The sequence below is a fragment of the Callorhinus ursinus genome, unplaced genomic scaffold, assembly GCF_003265705.2.
Source record: "Callorhinus ursinus isolate GAN/ISIS: 27379988/994484 unplaced genomic scaffold, GSC_fseal_2.0 scaffold63, whole genome shotgun sequence".
In the NCBI taxonomy this organism is placed as follows: Eukaryota; Metazoa; Chordata; class Mammalia; order Carnivora; family Otariidae; genus Callorhinus; species Callorhinus ursinus.
Genome location: NW_027397125.1, coordinates 7457712 through 7484187, shown reverse-complemented (window position 1 = coordinate 7484187; position 26476 = coordinate 7457712). Strand labels below are relative to the sequence as shown.

Sequence of the window (26476 nt, the reverse complement as noted above, 5' to 3'; positions counted from 1 at the left end):
GACAGAAGGAGAGAAGGAGACTCCCCACTGAGTGTGGAACCCAACACAGGGCTCAATCCCATTACCAATGAGAGCATGACCTGAGCAGAAACCAAGAGCCAGCTCCTTAACCTACTGAGCCACCCAGGCGCCCCTGAGACTTCTACTTTTAACATCTTTACCAACAGTTGACGTTGCCAGTCTTTTTTAGTTACTCGGTTAGATGAGTAGTGATATCTCATTTTGGTTTTAATTTGCATTTTTCTGATGACTTGGGTGTTAAAGCACTTTTCACGTGCTGACTGGCCATGTGTATTTCTTTTGCAGAATGTTCAGATCCTTTTCCCATTAAATTATTTTTTTGTCTATAAAATTATATATATAGTTATTTATATCTTTTGGAATTGAGTCCTTTGTCAGATACATGTTCTGTGAATATTTTCACCCAGTCTGTGGCTTCCTTATTCATTTTCTTAATGCGGGTTTTGCTGAGTGGAAATTTTAAATTTTGGTGAAGTCTGATTTTCCAACTTTTTTTTTTTTTAAAGATTTTAATTTATTTAGTTGACAGAGAGTTAGAGCCAGAGAGCCCAAGTAGAGGGAATGGTAGAGGGAGAGGGAGAAGCAGAAGCAGGCTCCGCGCGGAGCAGGGAGCCCGAGGCGGGGCTCCATCCCAGGACCCTGCATCAGACCTGAGCCGAAGGCAGTCGCTCAATCGACTGAGCCGCCTAGGCGCCCCTCCACTTTTTTTTTTTTTAATGGCTGTTGCTTTTTGTGTCCTTTCCCTCTGACCTACAAGCTTTGGCTTTTATGCTTAGGTCTATGAGCCATCTCAGATTATTTTGCAGTTATGATGTGAGTAAGGGGTTGGGATTCTTTTTTCTTTCTTTCTTTTTTTTTTTTTTACATGGACATCTGCTTGTTCTAGCATAATTTACCAAAGACTTTCCTTTCCCAGTGGATTGCTTTAGAGCCTTCGTCGAAAGACGGAGTCTTATCTCTGGACCTTTCTCTTGCGTTGATCTGTATGTCCGTTATAATACCATACTACACTATCCTAACTGTCGTACTGCCTCCTGATAAATCTTGAAGTCAGATAGTGTCAGTCCTCCAACATGTCTGTTAATCTTTTCAAAGCTTTTAGTTTTCTCTGTTTTCTGCTTTTTGTTTTACTAATTCCTGCTGTTTATTTCCTTCCATCTGGTTACTTTGGGTTTACTTTATATCCCCCTGTCCCATCTTCTTAAGGGTGGGATGTGTGTCACTGTTTTTGTTTCGAATATATTCCATTCATATGTAACATTTTAAAGCTCTAAGTGTCCCTCCTAAGAATTGTGTTAGCTTCATTCCACAAATTTTAATTTGTTGTAGGTCATTCAGTTTGAAATATTTTAATTTTTTTGTTTGTGGTATTTGTTCCTAATTTAATTCCATTGTGGTCAGAAATACACACTGTAAGATTTCCATCTTTGGTCAGATTTATTGAGGCTTTTTTATAGTCCATCCAGATGGTCTGTTTGGTGCCTGTACCTTTTGTGCTTGAAAAAAAATGAGTAATCTGCAATTATGTGCAATACTCTAAATTCTGTAGGTTAAGGTGGTTATTAGTGTTGTCCAGATATCCTATATCTTAAAGTGTATCTCTGCTAGAGAGCATACAGTATGATCTTTAGTTTTTAATCTAGCGTGAAATTGTCTTTTCATTGTAATGTTTAGTAAAATTTATTGAGGTGGTTCGATTTATGCTACAATCAGATATTAAGGTATGCTATTTTATTATTTCCTGTTTGCTGCATCTGCATTTGTTTTGTTTTGTTGTTTCTCTATTCCTCCTTTCCCACTTTGCTTGGGGTTGTTTTTTGTTTTCTTAGAATTCCATTTTATTTTATTTACTGGCTTTTTTAGTGATCCTTTTTGCATTATTTTTATGGTCCTTAGGGATTGCAACATACATGTTACCTTTTCTCAATCTACTTAAGAGTTAGTAATGTAACACTTATAAAGTGGAAGAACCTTGAAACTGTATATAGTTATACCCTCCCTTCCCCTAGTCCTTTATAACCATGCAGGTTATATGGCATAAGAATTGTATCTACAGGGGCACCTGGGTGGCTCAGTTGGTTAAGCATCTGCCTTTAGCTCAGGTCATAATCCCAGGGTCCTGGGATCAAGCACTGCATCAGGCTCCTTGCTCAGCGGGGAGCCTGTTTCTCCCTCTCCCTCTGCCTGCCGCTCCCCCTGCTTGTGCGTGCTCTTTCTCTGACAAATAAGTAAAATCTTCAAAAAAAAGAAAAAGAAGTATAGCCAGATTAGTTACAAACTGTACAATACAATGTTATAATTTTTGCTGTAAAGGATCACATGTTCCTGAATATTTTGAGAAAGGGTAAAATTTTCTCTTCTATTTACTTACATTACTATTTTTGATGTTTTGAATTTCCATCTAGTATAATTACCCTTCAAGCCAAAGAATTTCAGCATTTTTGTAGTGTAGCCCTGTTGGTGATGAATTCTTAGTTTTCTTTTATCTGAAAGTGTCTTCATTTTGCCTTCATTCTTGAAGTATATTTTTGCTGAATATAGAATTTTTGGTCAATTTTTTTTCTCTCTTTAGTGATTTGAAGTTGTCATTTCCATTGTTTTCAGGCGTCCCCCTTTTTTTTCCTTGTGGAAAGTCAACCAACATTCATATCTTTACTTTCCCTTACGTAGCCTGACATTTTGCTCTTGCTGCCTTCAAAATTTTTCCTTTATCTTTAGTCTTCAGCAGACTGACCATGACATACCTAGCTTTGCCTTTTTTTTTTTTTTTTTAACCTGTTTGGAGTTTGCTGAGCTTCTTGTATTTGAAAATTTTGTATATTTTTGCACTCATCCAGTTCACTTGTATTTCTCTAATACAGTTTTTTCCCAAATTGACCAGTATAACCCATTAGTAAGTTTTAAAATCAATTTAGTGAGGATCAGCATTAAAACAAGGAATGAACATTCTAAAATTGAAACTGTTACAGTGTCTCAGCTAGTAAAGGTACCATTATGTGAAACTTTTGTTCAGTTATGTGTGTCCTGGGTCATCATGCAAAATATATTTATAACTGCAAAATATATTTATACTGTATATATATAATATATAACCGTGGTCATGGTACAAGTTTGAAAACCATGCATTGTCTCTGCCCCTTAACATTTGCTTCCCATTGTAACCTTCCCCTGGGCAACACTCGAATTCTCTGGAAAACTATGAGTTAAATCAATTTCAGTATTTCCTGTTGAAGCCTTTCTAATCATTGCGTTTGTTCAGCAAGTTGGGGGTTGGGGGGAGTCTTTGGTCTTCACTTCACTCTGGCCTGGGACCTTAGAGTGTTTTTCCTACTTAGACTCTTTAATCTTTTTTTTTTTTAATCTGTATTTTTATCCCTTATCTACCAGAAAAGTGTTTTTGTTCTATCCGATAAGCCATTCTTACTTATTATTGTAAGATACTAAGACTTCATTTTGTCATAAAGATGGGGAGGCATCACAGTGGGAGACCATTAGCCAAACTTCCCAGCATGTTATTTAATTTAAGACTCCATTTCCTCCTCAGTAAAATGAGGAGTACCACCACTTTCTCATAGAATGACTGTGAGGATTAACTTGTACAGTGCACATAAATTACTCAGACTGAAATTCTGTAATATGCTTTTTTACGCTTGATATTTATCTCCTTATTTGAGAGCTGGATTCTAGATCTCGCTTATCCTTGAGAATATTACCATATGATACTTCCATATCTATTGCTTTGTACTAATAATGCTGTGCTGTAAGTGCTTATTTCTGTACCCGCCTTTAAGATTTTTGAGGGTAGAGATAGCTTGCCTTGTTCATCCGTACCCACCTTTAAGATTTCTGAGGGTAGAGAGAGCTTGCCTTGTTCGTCTTAATCACATGTGTTAAAGTCAGGCATAAAATGAACTCAACAAATGTTGAATTGTTGAATCATCAGATTTGCGTAGCAGCTCTTCGCAAAATTTAGGTACCCAGGAATATGGGAACTGGAGTGGGAGTGGGGGGAGACAGAAGAATTTGGAAGGAGAGTTAATACTTTATAGCCAAAAAAGCAGGACAACAAATGCTGGCTCTTACCAGTGTTTACTAGGACAAATTACTTAACTTCATTGGACCTTAATTTCCTAACATAACATAATTTATGTTAATATGTTAATTTAAAATATGTTAATTTCTATAACATAAGCAAGAAAAGGCCCAAGGTCGGTAGTTTCGTGTGTTTTTAGAGACCTTGGTTGCTCAGAAATGCCTTTATAGGTGCGCCCTTTGTAGGCCGGCCTTCAGGTCTCAGATTGTGACATCGTATCTTCTGACTTTTTAATACCTACCCCTTGCAACAATTCAAACTCATTTTTCTGTATACGCGAAATCCCAAATTTGGCAAAGGGCATTTGTATTTGTTTAGTTATGAAGTTGTTTGTGTACTCTGTGTTCATATAAGGCTCTCGTCATGTATCTAGAAGGTAGCGATCCCTATTTCATGTTATCTTTTGGGCTTTCTTGTATTTTAAAATTAAAAGTTGATCATTTTATCACATTTTAACAATATCCAGTTTTAACGTGATAAATGTTAACACACTGTTTTCCACTTTATTGGCACTGCCAGTATTTAGCGCTTCTCTAATATTTTTCTTCTCTTGTGTTTGTCTATTTGAACTATTTGGTATTCTATATAAAAACTATAATTTTCTTTTCATTTGGTATCTATACTGAAGCTAGAAATTGAATTCAGTAAATTTTTTTCATTTGGTAAAGAGAAAAAGGTTTTCTTTGATTTTTCTTCCACTTATTTTTTTTTGAAGTTCCTTTTTCCATCATTTTCTTTTTAGCCATCTTTTACCTGTGTTTGTCCTCAAGCAAGTGCTCTTACTAATTTTCTTTTGACGCTCATTCTGTATAGGCTTTATGTCTTTATGCCCTGCTCACAAAATGGTATGAGCCAACTTTTAAGGAGATCCAAGAGAACAAACACCATAGCCAAGAGTGCAGGGAAACTTTTGTGTAGACACTTGATCAAAATTAAACAAAAGCTCTGCAACTGGACCTTCATTCAGTATAAATAAACATGCTTTGTGTTGACTCTGGAGGTGCATGGATTAGTAAGTGCTCTTCTCCCAGACCTCTGTTGTGGGGAGAGGTGCAGCTTGGTCTCCTGGAAGAGATTTCTGGTGAAATATGATGGCAAGGTGACCATCTCGTGGTATGCAGGCACATTTTAGAAACATAACGGTTTTGGGGCACCTGGCTGGCTCAGTCGGTAGAGTGTTTGACTCTTGATTTCAGGGCTGTGAGTTCAAGCCCCAGGTTGGGTGTAGAGATTATTTAAAAATAAAATCTTTAAATGAACAAACAGCCAAACCATTTGGATTCATTGTAACTCTGATTCTTATGGTACCCAAACTTTACTTGGCTATCCATGAAAGTTTTTTTTTTTTTTTAAAGATTTTATTTATTTATTTGAGAGAGAGAGAGAGCACATGACAGGGAGGAGGGTCAGAGGAGAAGCAGACTCCCCGCCGAGCAGGGAGCCCGATGCGGGACTCGATCCCGGGACTCCAGGATCATGACCTGAGCCGAAGCCAGTCGCTTAACCGACTGAGCCACCCAGGCGCCCTATCCGTGAAAGTTTTAAGTTGTACACACTCCATCCCCAACATACACATTTCTGGCCCCAAACATGGGCAACTTCTACTCTGTGACCCCATACTGATTTTAATAATGCTACTGAAAAAACAATAAAGAAAGTAAATGTCTGTAATTACATTTGCAAAATTCATTCTAAATAAAGAATTTTGTATTATCCATGTTTATAGTTTTCCCTATTTTTTTTTGGTGGGCAGCAAAGCAAAGTTTATTGAGCAATAGTTCAAAGCTCCCAAAGAGCGAGGGGACCCAAGAGGGTTGCCCTAGTTTTCCCTTTTTAAGGTTACATAAGAATTGACTGTGTCTCAGTCTATCAGCTAAGTATTTCATTTTCTTGGAGAGTAATTGGAGGAGTTAGAAGAATCTATAGCTTATGTATGCATGTTGAGGATCGGTTGAAGTTGTGAAAGTATACAGTTGTATAGTTTTCTCCTCACAACTTCAGACATTTCAGTGGGTCTCTAAGTAAAAGTGATGTTAAATGGTTAATGCTCATCTGATTGGCAGCAATTCAAAAATCTGACCGTTAGGGTAGATTCTTTCTCACCTTAACCAAGACTGAATTGAACTCTAATGATATATTTTGAAAGTTTTTTTTAACCTACTAGGTAAACAAATAATAAAAATTATTGCTGGGTGATATAAATAGTACAAACTTACAAGCATCTCTTTATATCTGCTTTTGTTAACTATGATAGGTGAAGGAAACGGTTTTATCATGACCACAGGAAATCACTAACACAGTTCAGTGGATATTTTTCTTTTTTTTTCTCTTTAAATTTTTTATTGTTATGTTAATCACCACACATTACATCATTAGGTTTTTTATTTTTTATTGTTATGTTAATCACCATATATTACATCATTAGTCTTTGATGTAGTGTTCCATGATTCATTGTTTGCGTGTAACACCCAGTGGTCCATGCAGAACGTGCCCTCTTTAATACCCATCACCAGGCTAACCCATCCCCCCAGCCCCCTCCCCTCCAGAACCCTCAGTTTGTTTTTCAGAGTCCATCATCTCTCATGGTTCGTCTCCCCCCCCCCCCCCGCCCCCCCCCCCTTCATTCTTCCCCTCCTGCTATCTTCTTTTTCTTTTTTTTTTTCTTAACATATATTGCATTATTTGTTCAGTGGATATTTTTCTGTTTCAATACATAAAATAAGATTTGTGTGTGGCCTGTTGATTATGCCCAACCAAAAAGACAGCGATACAGAACAAGCACCTTAAGTCATGTTTTTAAAGAAACATCAACCAATATCCTATACCGCCACACGATTTATACTTTATTAATCTAGACACCACTGGTGTACATTTAAAGCAACACATTAATTTCCCTTTCTGCTTACAACAAGAGTATGTGTCACTGTCTGTGTTTTTCTCATCGTCCCATGAATAGGTAAAAACTGTACTAACTAGCATTTGGGAACTAAAGTCTTTCGGTCATTGGCGTAGTCCAGTAGCAGCTAAGGACAACGGGGGCATTTGAAAGAAGACAGAGGAATTACAGTTATGCCGCAGAGTAGAAACAGCTCTTATTTTGTACTTGGCTTTTTAGTAAATGCTCTTTGAACTTGATTTCCTTCTTACTGTACAGATGATGTTAAGGAGATTTTTTTCTTCAAAGAAAACATTTAAAATAAACTCCGTTACTTCGTGCTTTTAAAAAGCATTTAGCTCTTTTCTGTTGATGTTTTGTTATATAGACTCAGGTTGTTGATGATAATATCAGAAGATAGGCCTCGGTTTAACTGAAGGATTGATGTTAATACATTGGTAGAGTTGAAATTGTGTGTTTTGTCTTAATTGCTAGAATTCCCTATCACTGAGCAGGGATAAAGGAATCTGAAAAAGACCTTAAGTTAATCATGCAGTTGAAACTGTAACAAAACTCATACTCTATCCCCCTTCAGAGTTTGTCACCCCTGACTTAGTTCACATTGGGCACCAGTCTTTCAAAATGATGTATTATTTATGAGTTTTGGCATCACATGCCTTCAGTACCGTGATCGTCATCATAATACAAAATGTGAAGCCGAGAGCAGGACTCTTTGAAAATGGCCCTGGGTGTTGGTTCACTTCAGTTGCCTCAACAGTGAACCAACCACCTGGTACTACTTCTGTTCCCCTCCCCCGGCAGAAGTATCTGCCCCCAAGTTTAGCCTCCTTCCAGACTAGTGGCTTCCTTCTTACTCCTGCAGGGACCCCATGGTCTCCATATGCCAGGCAGGTGGTTTCCAGCTGTCACCAAAATTTAGAAAGTTTATTCTTCCGCTAGTAAAAGGGTTCTCCTTCTTGTAGCAGAAGGGAGAAAGATAGGGCAACACTTAAAGATTGGCTCTGTTAGAAATTAAGGGATATGAATGGAAAGAGTCAAAAAAGGAGAATTACAGTGAGTTACAGTAAGCAAACAAGTTTTGTTCTGTTTTGTTTTTTTGCAGAGCAGCTTCTGCCATAGTGAAAAAAGCCCTTCCAGAGGACCGTGGCATTTGTTCTGCAATATTAGAGGCAGGACTGACAGTGGTCAGGTCATTAGAAGGCACAGTCACCAAAGAACTTGTCTGTGAATTATGGCCCCTCTTTTTGACTGATACAAAGTAACACTTTAGAGGAAGAACACGAGATGATATATTCTCTTAGGTGTATAATCAAAATTCTGACATTCATCACAGGTTAACAAGAGGAGCAGGGTTATTTTTTTTTTTTTTAAAGATTTTATTGATTTATTTGACAGAGAGACACAGCGAGAGAGGGAACACAAGGGGGGGGAGTGGGAGAGGGAGAAGCAGGCCTCCCGTGGAGCAGGGAGCCCGATGTGGGGCTCGATCCCAGGACCCTGGGATCATGACCTGAGCCGAAGGCCGACACTTAACGACTGAGCCACCCAGGTGCCCCAAGGAGCAGTGTTCTGATAAGAACTATGTCAAATCATTGGCTAAAAATAAATCGACTGGGGATGCCTGGGTGGCTCAGTTGGTTGAATGTCTGCCTTTGGCTCAGGTCATGATCTCAGGGTCCTGGGATCGAGTCCCGCATTGGGCTCCCTGCTCCGCGGGGAGCCTGCTTCTCCCTCTGCTTGCTGCTCTCCCTGCTTGTGCACATTCGTGCTCTCTTGCAGGCAGATAAATAAATAAATAAAAATCGATTGTGTTGTGGTTCTTATAGAGGTTCACTTTTTAAGTATTCTGCCCTGGGGAAGAGAGGTATCTTCTGTAAAGGTTAAAATCTAGGAAAGAGGATTCTAGAATGTTTTTCCTCTGTGTTCAAAGGAGGTTTCAGAATATGTACCACTTAACAGAAAAATTAGATGGGCTTTAAAATCTGTCTATGAGACAAGTGACGGTTCTGTGCATGGCACTGGAAGAAGGCGGAGGAAGTTTTTGTTGCATGAAGAGCAGAAATGGTATCTGCTCAAGACAGTTGTAAAATCCAGGGGCGCCTGGGTGGCTCAGTCGTTAGGCGTCTGCCTTCGGCTCGGGTCATGGTCCCAGGGTGCTGGGATCGAGCCCCGCGTCGGGCTCCCTGCTCGGCGGGAAGCCTGCTTCTCCCTCTCCTACTCCCCCTGCTTGTGTTCCCTCTCTCGCTGTGTCTCTCTCTGTCAAATAAATAAAATCTTTAGATTAAAAAAAACTAGTTTGATTAGCAGAGATGACAAGCAGATGTGTAAAACAATTTTTTTTTTAAGATTTTATTTATTTGACGAGGAGGTGGGCTCACAGGAGCAGAGGGAAAGGGACAAGCAGACTCCCCACTGAGTGTGGAGCCCGATGCAGGGCTGGATCTCAGGACCCTGAGGTCAGAACCTGAGCCAAAATCAAGAGTCTGACGCTTAACCCACTGAGCCACCCAGCTGCCCCCAAAGAATTTTTTTTAAACTTATATTTTAAGTCATAATGCCTTGTCAGGACCAGAATTTGTGTTTTTCCTCCCAGACTCAGCATTATAAGTGAGCAGGTTCTCTTGTACTTCCCGCCTACCTATACCTCACAGGTGGAGGACATCATACCAATTTGCCTCAGTTAACGCAGGTGACCTTGACACCATGAAGTTCTCTTTACTCTGTATTTTAAGAATCCAGTAATAAGTATCCAGTGACTGATTCTCATTAGAAAACTAACTAATAATCATGGCTGAAAGCATGTAATTGTAGTATACAGTAGTGTTAAATGTTTATGGTTTGTTTTCTTTTTGTAGAACACAAAGTAATTATAGTGGGACTGGATAATGCAGGGAAAACCACCATTCTTTACCAATTGTAAGTACAGTTATTTACTTAAACAGTTTTCATTATTTTAGTTATTAAAACTAGTTTTATGTAATTAATAAGGTACCATTGTAATATAACGAAAAAGCTCCAACATATGGTTTTGTATTTTACCAAACACAAAATTTGTTTGCACTTGATCTTAGCCAAAAGGCCAAGAAGCAATCAAACAAAATTTGTTTAAAAAGTGAATAAAACTGCTGTATGTTTGCAGAAGCCTTTACAAACACTTGTTTTTTCTGGCCTTGAAAGAAAGAATTAATATTAAACTAAAATAAATAAAGCACATATAATAGTACTGGAGTGAAGTGATAAAGTGCATTTACTTAATTCTTCCCGAACTGCGGTTCATGTGAATAGATGGATATCTCTAGGAAGCTTATAGCTACTCTCCTGACTAATAGCTCTGAATTGTTGAACGTAGCCAGACTTGTCAAATCAAAAGAAATGAAGATCATCCCTGAAAGTACTGCTTTTCTAGCTTGCAGCAGGGAAAGGCTTGAGACTTCCAGAGAAATACATTAATACTTGCAGGAAATTTTAACAGCCCATCAATCCACTTGTCAAAGTAGCTCCTGTTACCCTTTCAGTGTTCATCAGCCGATCTATGTTAAGCAGTGGAAATGGATCTGTGTCCCAAGCATTTTAGCAAATAGTTATTAGATACAGTGCACTGTGGTTGGGCTCTTATCTCTTTCCACCTCATCTTAAGTGTATCAGCTGACAGCTCTCCAGAAATACTTCACTTACGCAGTGCCTAATGTATTTTTCAGCTACTTTGCTAAAAAGCTCCTAACTTGTGGCTTGTTGTTTTAGAGGCGAATAACTACTTGTTTTACTTTAAAATATTCATTCATTGGCCATTATATATTTAATATGACTTTGCCTTCAAACGTCAGATATAAACATTTCAGAAACCTGTCAGTTGTTGAAATAATTTTCCATGTAGCTTCAAAAAGATACATAAAACCCAAGAGACAGTACAGTTGTAGGCTTCTTCCAACACAGTACCAACTTACTCTAGGCAAGTACGTATTTGTTGAATGAATTAATTCATGTTGCTTAGCCAGTAATTATGGTAATATATGTGGTATGAGCATTGGTGTTGTAAATATATTTATAGTTCTTTTAATTAAAATTGTCATTTGCATATAGCCCTATCTTTTTAAGGCTGATAGGCCTGAGTCTCAATTTTCTCCCCTAGACAGTCTTCCAGAGTTATATATAGCCTACTCTTCAGTGGTTGCTACTTTGCAAATACTGATATCACAGTCACCAGTAAACTTGCTCTTTCAGAAAGGGGCACTGGTTCTACTTTGATTAGCAGGGCATGGTGGTTTTGGAATTTTGGCCACAGAAATACAAACTCACACCACGGTGTTCCTTTCGCTCCAGATCAAGCCTTTAGTTTATTTATTCCACTAAAAGAAAAAAAAAAGAGTCTTCCTTCAGGAGTTGTTCTTTGTCTAGATATTTGTTTGCACAAATGTTCTCTAAGGTTCTAGTTTTGATGCTTATGATGACCATCGGTACAAATGAGGAAGGGTGATTGGTAATAAAAACATAGAGGTAAAACTTCCTTTGGATTCTCAAGATTTACAAAAGGTTTTTTTTATGGTGTCTTTCAACAGCTTAATGAATGAAGTGGTTCATACATCTCCAACCATAGGAAGCAACGTTGAAGAGATAGTTGTGAAGAACACTCATTTTCTTATGTGGGATATTGGTGGTCAAGAATCACTGCGCTCATCCTGGAACACATATTACTCAAACACAGAGGTATCTAAGCTGCCTTCTGAATTTTAATACAGAGAACCAAAGAGTAAACCCAGAAAGTAGATAGGCTGTACATGAAGGCATATTGACATTTGCTTCTCAGTAACATCGTGTTCTATACGGAATGTGAGGTTTTCAAATAGAAGAGAAAAGGCCAGTAGAGAGAGTAACATGCACTGTTTGTTGTGGGTTTACTGTAGTGCAGACTCTGAGCTCATCCTCCCAGTAATCCTGTAACATTACTGTTGGAGAAAGTGGAGACTGGAATCAATCAGATAACCTGTCCCAAGATCTCACAGCTTTATGAGGCTCTGGTTAGGGGAGGAATAAAATATTTTAAGCATCATTTAATACAAGATTTTCAAAATTCAAATTTTTGGTGAGATTATATTTTAGTTAAAAAAAAAATGGATTTACTGCAGCCCCTGCCGACCCCCCCCCCGCCACCTGCCAAATTCTCTGTCAGTTATTTCATTATTTTACTACTTCAGAGCCAACCTGGGAAACAATCTGGACTAGTTTCTATTTCTGTTTTTATTTCTTGTTAGAGGCAGATTTTTTTTAAAACCAATGCAGTGCTGTTGAGAGATTTATCTTTGAGTATACTAATGTACAATTACATCCATAATTTCTCTTTACAAACAGGTACATCTAACCAATTATTTTTTTTCTAAAATGAAGCCTATTAAAAATTGAGTGGGTGTTTTGAAGGGAAGTGTGCAGAGGAGGTGGGGAGTTGCAAAGTTTTGGTGAATAAGTTTCTTTTATGATTATATTACAATCACGTGAGTATGTGGGTGGATATATTCCACTGCAGTTTGTGACTGTCAAAACCAAATGGCGTATCATAGATCTTTAGCAGTGGTGCTAGCACTTAATTCTTTTTATTTGCAGGGGAAGATAGGATGGTAAGCAAATATGGTTGTAGGTTAGCTTAATACATACTTCTATCATAAAATAACATTCCAAAACTAAAACATGTTAGAAAGTAAGAGAAGAACAACCTTTTAGCATGATAGCAGTTGCCCCTTGAACGATGCAAGGGTTAGGGACCCTGACCCGCTTACACAGTCCAAAATCCACATACAACTTGACTCCCCAAAAACTTGACTGATAGCCTACTGTTGACCAGAAGCCTTACCGATAACGTAAAGAGTGGATTAACACGTGTTTCTTATGTTGTACGGATTATATACTGTATTCTGACAATAAAGTAAGCTAGAGAAAAGAATGTTATTAAGAAAATCATTAAGAGAAAATGCATTTACAGCACTGGCTACACAGTTAAAACATCACATTTAAGGGGATCTGCTCAGTTCAGACCCATGCTGTTCACCTGTATTTAAGCAGCATAGCTGTTGCTGCCTGTGCAAAGCTCACAGGTAACTGCAGGTGTGAGAGAGAGGAACCATCAGTTCTGATGAGTAGTAGGTTAGAGTTGGTTCTAGCTGATCCATGTATATTTATAGCATTACAAAAGGGTAGTTTCTGAAGTTGCAGGAACTCTAGAAGACTTAGCGTGGGTCCAGAAAGAAAGAAATACGTTATTAATGACACCATTTGCATGAAATGTTTTTTTTAATAAACTCTTTCTCTAAGAATTTCAGAATTGCTACACAAAGACACTTTGGCCTTTACTGCAGCACCCCAGCATAGCACCGAGCATTTGCAGTCTTAGATGCCGGGTGGGGATCCTGTCTATGTGGTGGTTCCCTGATGGCTTTGTTCACCCTCATCAGCTTCTTCAATTCCTTACCTTGACGAGTCCTCCAAAGGCCAAAAGCCGAAGGTCTCTGTCACATTGCAAGGAGTTCAGCTGTTGGCAGATGCCTGGCACACCCCTCTCAGTAGAGTCACTTCCCCATATTCACTTTGCCACATTTCTTCCCTTTCTTCCCTTTTATGCCCTTTGAAGCCATTCACATTTTATAAGCAGATCACTCTAGTTGTCTCTCTGCCAAATTTTAAGGTCTTCTAAACAATCTGGTGTCACCCTCTCTCTCCATTTATTCTGTGTCATTCCTCTATTATGACCTTTAGCATCTCTTTAATCTCACTTCTTAACTTTTTCTTCTAAGATATTCAGTTAGGGGCCCTTTGCACTGTATCTTCTTATTTTTCTTACCAAAGATCCTTTTATTTTTAACGTATGAGACCCACCTGTTTTCATACGCACCTTTACCAGCAGCTTTCTCCAGTCCTCTTAGCTTGCTCCTCTTTCATTTCGCCTGCATCCCCTCTAGCATATTAACCGCTAAGTAGGTATGTTTCTAGTTAGCACATTTTTTCTGGGGCTTTTATTGTTGATCTTGTTATGTTAAAATGTCTTGTTCATTAGTTGTTTTTTTGTTTTTTTTTTAATTTGTTTCTCTTTCTTTCAAACTTGTGTGCTCCTTTCTAATAGACAGGAGACTGAAACCGAAATAATTACTGATTGCTTAAATGAGCAATTAGAGTACTTTCAAGTTTTAGTAAAAGTTATTTAAATTACCATGACTTTTTCTTTGAAAATTATTTTTTATTACCTGCATTTAAAAATAAATCTTAGTGTTACAGAGTATTATGTATTAAGACATCACCTTTTTAAAATAAGCTTTGGGCATAGTTATTTGTTGAAATTATGAGTTATTTTCTTATTAACATTTGGATTTTACAGTATAATATAAACTCTTTATGATGAAAAAGCAGTAGACCATTTTATGGTAAGGATGACGTCATGTGAAGAAAGTACTCTCACTTGAGAGTTTTGCCGAAAACTTGAAGATTTCATTCAATTTCCTTTCTTTTTGATTGTCTTTTAGTTCATCATTCTTGTTGTTGATAGCATTGACAGGGAACGACTAGCCATTACAAAAGAAGAATTGTACAGAATGTTGGCTCATGAGGTAAATTTTGAAAGCAAACTTAAACCATGGAGTAAGGTATCTGTATACTGGTGCTTTTTTACAAAGATTATGGGCTTTGCTGTTGGTTATTTCATCATTAACAGAATTTTATATTTTGATGAAAGTTTTTGTTTTTTGTGTGTGTGTTTTTTTTTTAAGATTTTATTTATTTGACAGAGAGAGACACAGTGAGAGAGGGAACACAAGCAGGGGGAGTGGGAGAGGGAGAAGCAGGCTTCCTGCCGAGCAGGGAGCCTGATGCGGGGCTCGATCCCAGGACCCTGGGATCATGACCTGAGCTGAAGGCAGACGCTTAATGACTGAACCACCCAGGCGCCCCTTGATGAAATTCTTAAAGTCAGAAAGTTCCATTACATTTTCAAACTTGAAAAAGCTCAACACGTTAATTTGTAGAGTATTACTGTTATTGACAAGATTTTTCAAAGTTTAAACCACTTATTCAAGCCTTAAAGAGTCTGATAAATTAAAGCAAGAAAGAGGAAAATTTAAGTGGTTTTTTTTTTCCTAAGAGTTTATAATAACTAAAAATTCTTTAGTGAATAGTATGAGATCACTTAATTCTATTTCAGATACACGAAAGACTTAGATAATAAAACACATTTGTCCACCATCCATTCAGTATAAGATATGAAATATGTGACCACCAATCTCATTTTCTTCCTTTCTCTCAATTCTGAAAGAATTACATTATCCTAAAAGTAGTGATTATCAATCCCATGTATATTTTTATACTTTCCCTACATTTTTGTCAGTTGATTTATATTTCATTGTTCATAAACTCTTACATAATGATAAGGATTTTTTTCCCTGTAACTCAGTTTTGGGTTTTTTTTGCACAATATTGTGATTATCCATGTCAGTACATAGAGCTTTAGTTCATTGTTTTTGATATGTAGTGTATGATTAAACTACATTTGATCTATTTTTTTGATCTGTTCTTTTATTAATGAACATTTAGGTTGTTTCTAAATTTTGATAGTATGAACAATTCTACAGTGACTATTAATGAATGCAGTTAGTCTATACCAATACTAGTAAGTAAAATAAGTATTACCCAGCCCTTACCCTCAGTCCTCTTCTTTAAATTTGGAGAAATTCTGTAGTATTTGGTAACATATTACCATATTTGGCCATTAGAGTATTGCTCATAGAGTTTTAAATCCGTGTTTAAGGTGCATGTTTATTTTACTTTTAGTTTGACCCCCTTGGCCCAACAATATAAAATAACTTTTGATTACCTGGCTTATGTTAATAAGCCTATCTCTGTTAGAGTCAGTCATTAAATCTCTATTATTTGAGAAAATTTTCATTTCAATACAACTTTTATTTATTTATTTTTTTGAGTTTTTATTTTTTAAGTAAGCTCTAAGCCCAACATGGGGCTTGAACTCACAACCCCGAGATCAGGAGTTGTGTGTTCTACTGACTGAGCCAGCTAGGCAGCTCTCAATAAAATTTTTAAATTAAATATTACTGCCTAATCATTGAAAGTAGGAGGATTTCATTATAACTGTCCAGTTGGGCATATCTGACCTTCCTGATGTATTAGTTTAAATTGAATCGTGGTATTTCTTGTATTAGAAATATTTCATATTGATTGCAGGATCTACGGAAGGCTGCAGTCCTTATCTTTGCAAATAAACAAGATATGAAAGGGTGCATGACAGCAGCTGAAATCTCTAAATACCTCACCCTTAGTTCAATTAAAGATCATCCATGGCACATTCAGTCCTGCTGTGCTTTAACAGGAGAAGGGTAAGTGTTAAACGATAGGATGGGAGGTATGACTTCTTTCAAATTTCTATCAACTTTTCTTTGATCCTGTTCCCTTTTTTGTTCTTAAAGATAGCTTTTATATTGTATTTCAGTTTTATAAGGTGGAAATTATTTTAGTCCGTTACTGTTGTTAAGTTACAGTTGAGCAGAGTTATTGACACATTTTTTTGTAACTTTTAATATAAACAAAAGGTTTTACCAGAAAAAGTCAATAACAAACATTTGAATTAAGTTGTCCCAATCCAGATTTTTAGTTGCTGTTCATTTCTTGCTTATATCATTGACTAGCTGGGGCGGGGACAACCGGAATGTTGCCTGGATTAAAGAGGAAGCTTCAAAGAAATTTCACATTTTCTATAAAGGCTTAATTAAGCATGAGCTCTCAGCTTTCCACAAGAGTACATCTCCTTTCCAATCAGGAGTTCCTTCAGGGGGCATACTTCGAGAGAGGAAACATTGGCGATAAATGCTTCTTAGAGTATATTCTTCTTTCCTAAGAACTTGAGTTTGGATAGAGTAGGCCAAAGAGAACCCAGCATGTTAGACATGACTTATCCAGTTGATTTCCAGGAGTTTATTTCTCCTCTAATCAACCTGACCTTCTTAGTTATGCTCATATTAGAAATAGCTTGTAATATAATAGTAGATGTAGACTTTTTTGACCTATGCTTCTGCGACTGGGCCATAAGCATTCCATTCTTTAGGATTTAGGAGGGTAAGGCAGAGTTCCTGTTGTCTTTCTATAGTGGTTTCAGTTTTAATCTTAAAAGGGCGAGAGGAGTAATTGCAATCTTGATGGTAAAACTGCCCAAACGGTTATCCTCAAGATGAGACTGAAACCATTTCCCAGTTACTCAACTATTCTGATTACCATCATTTTGTCTAAGTGAATCTTCCGCTTAAAAATTGCACTTCTTATGGTGTTACCTACATATTTCACTTACCTGTATAATCATTATCGCAGTATCAACATTTGGGTAAGATTTAAAAATACTAAGTATGCTTTAAATTCTAAATATTTCCATTTTGAAAATACTTCTGTCTTTTGTTTCAGGTTATGCCAAGGTCTAGAGTGGATGACCTCCCGGATTGGTGTGAGATAACTTTTTGCTCGAAAGAGACTGCTCTATTTATTCTGTGACATGAACATTTTCCTAGTACATTTGGCTGCTAAGGCAGCAGCATGTTTAATTTATAACAACACAAACCTCTATGAGCAACACTTGAATCAAGTGCAGCTGAACTGGAACATAAAAAGATTTTTTCTTAACTTTTTTTTAATGCACTAATCTTCAGTTGGATGAACATAATGTATAACTATGTTTTCAGCAACATAATTCTTCTGACTGCTGATTCTAATTATTCAATGACTGCCTTGTAAGAAATGTTTGTCATATGTTTAATGTTTTCTGAAGTATTGTAATAACTTTAATGACCAATTTCTTGACTACCCCCTCTCTCTACCAGATAATTACTGGTTTGACAAAGTAGTAGTGGAAATCATCAGGTACTGCTTGCAAACTTAACCAGCACTAAATATTTGCTCCCTCTCCAAACCACTGATCTTTTGGACAGAACTTATTATAGAGAAAGAAATCTGCCTAGAAGTTAGATATGTGTGTGTGTGTGTGTGTGTGTGTGTGTGTGTGTGTGTGTGTGTATGTGGAAGACTGACCATCATGAGACCTGCTTTTAAGTTAATTTCTCCCACATTATTACAAGTCATGGAATAATTTTAAGTTACTATTAGCATGGAAATTAAATAGGCTGTTTATCTAAAAGAATTAAATTCACTTTTCTGCCTCCTACACAGGTTTAGTTTTGGCTAAAAACTAATCAAGGAAAAATATTTGAAAGCCCAACTTTGATGGTAAATATTTTGGATAAATCTGATAATTTTAAAAATGTCACATTATTCAACACATACATTATCGGAAATTATTAAAGGATACCAGCACTACTATCAAAACAAGACACTTGGAATATATTTTACTATCAATTATAAGCAACTTTATTATCAGCAAAAAGTTCAACTATTCCATTTGCAAGGGAGAGCACATCTGCTTTAGGCAATAGCTAAAGCAGAAGTACAAACATTTTCGTTTCTTAAAAATTTGAAATTGTGTGAATTTGAATAGTGTTTCTACCACCAGCAGTATGTTACTTAGAAAACCATATGACTTTTCCATAAATCTCTCTTAGTTTATAGTGTAATAGGCTTAAAACAGTCGCCATCTTTATAGAACATGATGTTCTGAAGTCTTTTCCTGCGTTACAGGAAACTGCTGAATTTAATCCTAGCTTTTAAAGTATTACTAGGAGATTGAAAGTTAACTCTAACATCTTATAAATTAAAAAATAGGAAGAAAAAGTCATATCTATCAAAAGTCTATTACATATCATTCAAAAGTTTTCAAGGCAGTTGTCTAATATAAGCAGTAATATAAATAGTGCGAGGACAAGTAATTTTGATCCTCTATTTCAAATGTGTGATTTTGCTATAATGAAAGGGATAAAATGCATACTTAGAGAATAATACTTCATTTTTGCAGTATGAATACCTGTTCAAAAGTGGTATTTTAATTTTAATATTTTTTATTGTAAATTGGTTTTACTTTTGCTCTGTTTTCAGGTATACTTGATTTATTATATTTAGTCTAATTTAGTTGAATGTGGTAACATTTTCTTTCTATTTAGTGGTAGCACACCCCCTAGAACTGAAAAATGACCAGAGGAAAGCTTTCTGGACTTTGGGAACTAACGGTTTATTAACTTTGTCTTGAACCTTTTTCTTAGTGATTCTATACCAGGTAGAGAGTAAATTTTGTTTTTAATAAAATCCATAATCTAGAACATGAGAGAAAAGCAAACATAAATCAATATGGATGCTTTGTGGTATGTGTTTGGGGCAAGGGGCAGGAGGAAATATGAAGATACCATTTACCTAAAGCACACTTTGCCAGAGTTTCTGTCTTGGTTACAGAGTTTAGCCATAAATACTGAAGATAATTCTCTTAGCTCCATCCTGAGAAAACATATTTAACACCACCCCTGTATCCATTCTTATGAAATTTATCTTCTTATATCTAGTAAGATTGGCTGGTTCAGTTTTCTTCTATCAAATTATACGGTTATTTTTTTATATTACCACATCAGCATTATATTGAAAGTGTTTTTAATAGTTGATCATGTTTGTCAAACAACTACTAGTATAGATTCAAGTTTGCTGTTTAATTTTTTAAAATACGATTTATTTTCTAAATTTTTTAAAAAAGCATTTTGTTAGTTTGGGATTAGAAATGGTTTATGTTAGTTGTGTTAAAAATGAAATCGACATCCCACTAGTTTTTGTGGCAATGATTGGGAAAAGTTCAAATAGGAAATTCATGTAAGACTTTTTAAAGGTGTTTTATAGGTTCTCATTAGAGATTTCCTGTTACAGTGATATGAACACTGATTATCCTTTACTCCAAGAGAATGTTTTGTTTGACCCAAGCGGGTATCTAATACTAAAGCATTGATTCTGACATGCATTGTCAATTAACTATAAGATACTATCTGATGAAAAATGTAAATTTGTAATTAGTGCCTTTATTCACATTTTGAGATGAGTTCTCAATTTTGTACTATACCTGTTCTTTAGAAGTCAGATTAACAGCTGATTAACTTGACAATGAACTAATTCGAGATTCACCTACCCGCCAACCCTTCAGTTGCCTAGCAAAGTTTCTAGTACCTAGTGGAAAGCAAGGGACCCACCCACATTACTTTTGGGAGATTTTTCTAGATTTTATTTTTATTTTGAGGATGAAGAAATGAAAGTTTAACAAATCTTTTCAATATTTTATTGGAACTGAAATGTAACTGCCACCCAAATATGGCATTTTTCTTCATTTTGAACACTTTCTTCATATTTAAGCCCACTGTGCTTATTGCAGCGCATTTGGGAACTCTTAGAATTAACAGGCCCTTTTATATGGGAATATACTACATAATTTGTATTGTTAGTGTAATTTAATTCCTTAAAATCTGAAATTATATATATATATATAATCTTTTGGAAAACTCATGGTTAAATACATAATTTTTGCTTTTAGGTTCTGTGTTAGGTGTGCTTAAAGGTATAATTTCATTCTGTATTCATTAGAAGAAAGGTAATAAATTCAAGTTTTATTGTTAAAAATAATTTTTAAATGGGCACTTACCCTTAGAGCCAAAGTCATTTTGTTTAAGCATAAATTAACTTTTATTTTCTATAGCATCAAGAGAAAATAATTATTTTCCTATGGAAACAGTGAATGATACAGGCAGTGCTGTAAACAGTATTCTCGGAAGAGCTATGGGGAATCAACAAAGCAAAGAAAATTTTAAAGAAAACAATAAATCTTTATATTTTTAAAAATCTTTGGTGTAGTATCTTAGGACAAATTAGAAATAGAATTGTTTGTGACTAGCACTCATTTAATTCTTAGCTATGTAAAACTATATCAGTAGAAAAATGTAGTAGTAGTATGCCTATGGATGGGTAAATTCCATTGACATTTATATTTGAAGACCAGCTTCATGAGTCTCATCTTTTCATCTGTGGCTTTGGATCCAAAATATTTTATATCCAGTTCAATTCTAAAGGATCTTTTATATTTTGTTGGGATAAAGTCACTTCAAGATGCAGTCTTGTAACTTGTATCTAGTAGAATATTGTGCTGGCTGTCTAAAGAAGTGTATTTGAATCTTAATTTGACCCTTACTTGTCTAGTTGACCTTAAGATGGTTACTGTTCACGGCCTTTCTGTTTTTTCCCCATACTGTGGCACTTAAGCCAACTAGAACTCCTTATCTTTTGGTTTTAAAATCCTGAATCCTTATACACTACATTAAAGTCAAAAAACTAAAAATACTAGGGAAGGACACGTAATAGGAAATTAAGTTCACTTTTATCTATTCTTTGATTCCCACCTCATCATTTTGTTCAGTTTATGAATACAATCAAATAAGAAAACAAAGTATCAACTAGTAACTGCTACTCCGCTTCAGTTGAGCTAAGGCTAATGACAATGCAGAAGAGAAAATAAGCCATATTGCTAAGAAAATTCTTTTAAGCTGCTGATAAAACACCAGTGTTGTGTTTAAAATACTCTCTTCTAGAGTATAGCCTGCTTATTTTCCTGGCTTTTACTAATTAGAAGTGGTTGGTTTGTTCAGAGGGTGTTGGCTTTAGATGCTACCCCAAGCTCCCGGTGCTGTTTGACTTTTCAGTATTGAAACAATAGCGCAGCCAGGCTGTCAGTACTTTTACAGACGTCCGTGTAAATCTGAGAGTAGTTTACATTCAAGGTTGGTTCCTTCCGTAATGTCTCATCCTTACTCATTTAGCATTACTGTGAAGCCTGAAATCCAAGGCTCCCAAAAAGTATTTTTTTAAAAGTTCCAGGTAGCCAAAAATAAAAAGAGAAGGTCGATTAAAAATTTTTTTTCTCCATTTTAAAGTAGAAAAAATATTATGTTCAACAGATCCAAAATCAGTTTTAAATGTATATGATTTGGTAAAATGTTTGGGAAAGTTTAACTTGGGGGTATAGAGTTGTACCTAGAAACGAATGTCAAAACAGTTGATAGTAAAGATAAACATGAGGTAGAAAAATCTTCAAAAGGATATTAAGTAATAGAAAATGTGAATGAAGACAGGGAATTTCCCTCATTTAAGGCACTTAAAAATTATTAGAAAGTACGGTCTTTTACTGTAGAGCTAGATATCTTACTTTTAAAGTGGCCAAAGGACCAAAGACTGATCAGGTTTTTAGAATTTGTTAGTGTTGTCAGTCACATCTTTTTTACTTTTTTCTTAAACTGGTAACCTACATTGTCTCCTGGAAATGGAGAAGTAATAAAATGTGCCGTACATATCTTTTGGAATAGATAAAAGAGTTCTAGAAGAATGGAAATGTTCTCTTGCACAAACTTGTAAAATTTTAATTAAAAAGTTACCTCATTTTTCAATCCATAAGGTGCTTTGCTCAAGCTTGTGGGATGTTACACCCATAAATACCCCCTTCACCCAAACTGTGTTTGAAATATGCAAAATTCACAGCTAAGGGATAGCATTCCTTGGATATTCTATTTCGTTTTATTCTTGTTTGCCACCAGCAGGGCTAACGTGGTATAGCAGATTCACTTAATGTCTTCATTAAAGCACACAGGCAAGTGCTCAGCCAGTACTTAATTCGTTTCATTAAAAATCAAATAAGGGCAAGGAAAAACCCTAAAATCTGATCGATTATATTATACTGTGACTGTATTTCATTCCGTGTTGGGAAAATACCAAATGACTGTCATTTGATCTTGGTTGTGCATAATGTATTTGCATATTTTGTCCCTATTCATAAGAAATGATTATTTTAATCCTTTTACATTTTCCCTCAGGAAGTTCAAGGACTCGAGAAGCCCCTCTTTTATTCTCTTGGAGTAAACTGTTCAGTGTAGTTATGAAATTTTTAATTTCGATTAAAAAGTTTAGCTGCTATTTTGTTAAAAGTGGATTATAAAATGATGGTTATGATTTTTTTTCCAATTATGTAACAGTTTTAAATTTTACCCTATTTTTTGCACAGAGCATGGTTTTTAAAAAGAAAAGAAACAAAAACTAAAAGCAATTACCGCCTAGTCCCTGGATTTCTCCTAATCAGAATGTAATGGTTATAATCACACATTGCCATCTTCATATAAATTGGTGCTTTAGACCATTAAAGAGGAAACAGCAGGCCCTGTAGAATATACTTCTTGCTTCAGAATGTAAAACTGCTTTAAAGTGTATTTATATTTATGTTCATTTCTTAAGGTTTAAATACAAACTGTTGTTTCTACAAAAGCTGTAACAATATCTTAGCTAATTAGCTTGGTCAAAATAGATGGTATTAATATGGGCAAAATTAGGCATTGGATCTCTTTGTGGGTCCCTTGGTATTGCATAGAAGGGAAAAAAGAATGTGTTTCACGCCACCAACTGTGCTTCTTAACCCCAACCAAGCAACTGAAATGTGTGCTATTGGTCTAGTATATAGCATTAATAAAATTAAGAGCAAACCAATTACTTGATGCATTTACATCATCACTTCTTGAAAATGGTTCAAAGCATGTTCTGCTAATGGTGGGGCTGTTTAAAGACCTGTTTTAAATTTTTTTAATAGCTTTGTTACTGTCATAAAATGCTTTTATATGTTAAGTTTAGGTTGCTGGTACTCATGAATTTTTTGATCTCTGCAATTATGTTATAATGAGTTGCTTGCATGCCTACTCACCCAAGTAAAAAGGATGCTGTTTGCTCTGGAATGTTCATCTTTTAGACAGGTTTTGGCTCATTTGCAGTCATGGTGCAATACAGTGTAACATTCATTTGTTTTCAGCAGTTTTATTTTTGTCATAATAAATAATTACTTTTCCAATATGACACGAACCCAGTGGTTTCCTTTAAAGATAAAAATCTGTTTTAACAATCTGTTGCAAGTGATAGAAAACTACCTAAGCTAACAAAGCATTGGGAATTTACTATGAGAGTGAGGTCCTGTTGTGGGTGCTTACGGAACTCAAGGAAGTCCAGGGTACAACTGGGTTTTTGGAATAGGCTAGGACCAGAGACCCAGACTCAGGGATACGGAGGAGGAACCAGAAAGCTCTTTCTCTTAGCCATCTCCTTTTCACTTGTTTCCTAGGAAGTCCACATGGCAGATAATGTCCAAACCAAATAGTTCCCAGAGTTTTATCTTTGTACAAGTAAGAAATCAGATCATCATTAGGCTCTTAGTTATGTTGTTGAAAACGGACCTCCGTAGTTTGGAGTCACAATAGAACACGAAGACCGAGTTTGGGATAAAGAGGAACAATACTGATGTAGGAAGAGATGTTAGGGTTCGAAGCTGACGGCCAGGAAAGAATTCTTGAGACATCTTTGGTGCAAAAAGGGTGGTTTTATTAAATAAACCACCAGGGACAGGACCCATGGGCAGAAAGAGCTGCTACCCCAGGATTGTGAGGGGTGGCCCATTACATACTTCCGAGTTGGGAGGGGGTTAGGGATAGCGTAAGTCTTCCGGGTATACTGGAAACAAGGTTTCCAGGGCCCTGAGGGAACTAGCTATCATTAGGAAAAGGTCCTTTATTACTGTTTAGTAAAAACTCAGTCATGAGACCCTTCAGATGTGTATCGGTGGGTCGTAGGCTTGGGGGATGATGACCAACGTGAATCTTGGGGAGTAGAGATAAAGGAAGTTTCCAAAGGAATTTTCATATATGTTAAAGTAGACTTACAGGATTCTAGGGGTCGGGCTAAGATTGCCTCTTATCCTTAGCAAAGTATCGACATCGAGGCAGCTGAGTTCCTTAGAGGAACGTCACTCGGCCATTTTCAAGGACTTGTCAATGGTCTGTAAGGAGTAAGGGAATTTAGTAATTTTTCTTCTGCCTTTGTTTCCCACATCAAGTAGCTTTATTGCTTTGCTGGGCAAAGGAGGCTGCAGCAGGCTGACGTTCAAAAACTGCACGCAGCCTACCGGGAGGAAGGGGCTGGGTTGGGGGGGTAAGGGAAATAGAGGATCTAGCCAGTTTCGACAGGAGTTTGTACCTGCTGCCAGCCTTGTTGGTCATGTTTTCAGGGTGGTTCAGGGTTCCTGAGACAGAAGACCAAGAAGGAAGGAGAGGAGGTGTGCGGGAGAGAGGAAAAAGGTTACTTAGTTTAAAATCGAGTCTTGCCATGACCTTAATATGGCCATTTTGATTTTTGTTCAGCTTTTTGCTTTTAATCGGTTTCAGTTACGGTTTCATATTCCCCAGGGACATTGTTCATTTCCCTTCAGTGAGTCAGTTTCTCTTTCTGGTCTGAACAGCTGTGGCCTGGCAGAAGGTACATGTACCAGAGAAGGGGAATCCCTGGGCTGTAGGCAGGCAATCCAAGAGGGGTATGTGTGGTATAAAAGGAAATATATTTGGTCTTTGAACCCTGGTCCTGAGACAAAGCTCCTCAAACTCTTGGAATTTCCGGAATGATTGTAGTGTCTTTTGTCATTCATAAGAAGGCTCTTTTGAGCTCATGTAAATGAGGTGACTCAGGGTGGGCCCCTAGATAGGCTCAGAGTGGAGCTGGTCACAAGGAATACCAAATGATTAGAAGGTTGGAGCTTTCAGCTCTGCCTAAAGGCCTCTGGATGGGGAAGATGGAGGAGTGCTGCTGCCGAAGCTCTGTGAAAGCTCGTTTTTTAAGATTTTATTTTTTTAAGATTTCTAAGATTTATTTCTTAAATACACCCAACAGGGGCTCGAACTCACAACCCCGAGATCAAGTGTCACATGCTTCACCGACTGAGCCAGCTAGGCACCCCTCTGAGAACTCTTGGACAAGACTAATAAGCTTCCAGGTCAATGAACACACCCATATGCTGGGATGGTGGTACACCCCAGTTCCAAGGGGACCCTTTCAGACCTTGCCCTGTGTACCTCTTCCTCTGGCTGTTCTGTATCCTTTATAATAAAATGGTAAATATAAGTAAATGCTGAGTTCTGTGAGCCACTCCAGCAAATAAATCAAACCCAAGAAAGAGATTGCAGGAACCTTCCGTCTAGAGCCAGTGAGAGATACAGATGACAATCTGGTCTTGGCGTCTGAAGCAGGAGGGAAGGGTACCGTTTTGTGAGAGTGTGCCTTTAATCTGTGGGGTCTGCCTCATTCTCCAAGTGCTCAGAATTGAGCTAAATTGTAGGACACCTAAGTCAATGTCTGCTGAGAATTGGAGAATTGCTTGGTGGTGTTGGAAAAACACATTGGAGTGTGTACTCCACTGTGAAGTGTAATTGGGATCTTCTACACACTGTGTGTTCTTATTTAAAAAAAAGTTGAGGGCGCCTGGGTGGCTCAGTCGGTTAAGCGTCTGCCTTCAGCTTGGGTCATGATCCCAGGGTCCTGGGATTGAGTCCCAAACCGGGCTCCCTGCTCATGGAAGAATCTGCTTCTCCCTCTCCCTCTGCTGCTCTCTGTCAAATAAATAAAATCTTAAAATACATACACACACACACACACACACACACACACACACACAT

The 26476-nt window shown here is 36.9% G+C and overlaps 1 protein-coding gene across 5 annotated transcripts in view; it reads left to right on the top strand.

Moving 5' to 3' along the window:
• ARL5B (ARF like GTPase 5B) overlaps window positions 1-25873 on the top strand; it is a 30617-nt gene extending 4744 nt beyond the window's left edge. The window contains exons 2-8 of one of the 5 annotated variants that reach the window (XM_073885540.1): window positions 9866-9926; window positions 11567-11714; window positions 14513-14596; window positions 16221-16372; window positions 17448-17485; window positions 18207-18263; window positions 25695-25750. In XM_073885540.1, the coding sequence (XP_073741641.1) occupies window positions 9866-9926; window positions 11567-11714; window positions 14513-14596; window positions 16221-16372; window positions 17448-17485; window positions 18207-18229 (506 nt within the window). In that variant the 3' untranslated portion in view covers window positions 18230-18263; window positions 25695-25750. Of the gene's footprint in view, window positions 1-9865; window positions 9927-11566; window positions 11715-14512; window positions 14597-16220; window positions 16373-17447; window positions 23838-25694 lie in introns of those variants that run through there. The other 4 variants (XM_073885538.1, XM_073885539.1, XM_073885541.1 and 1 more) reach the window with 4 other exon arrangements.
• The last annotated feature ends 603 nt before the right edge of the window (window positions 25874-26476 follow it).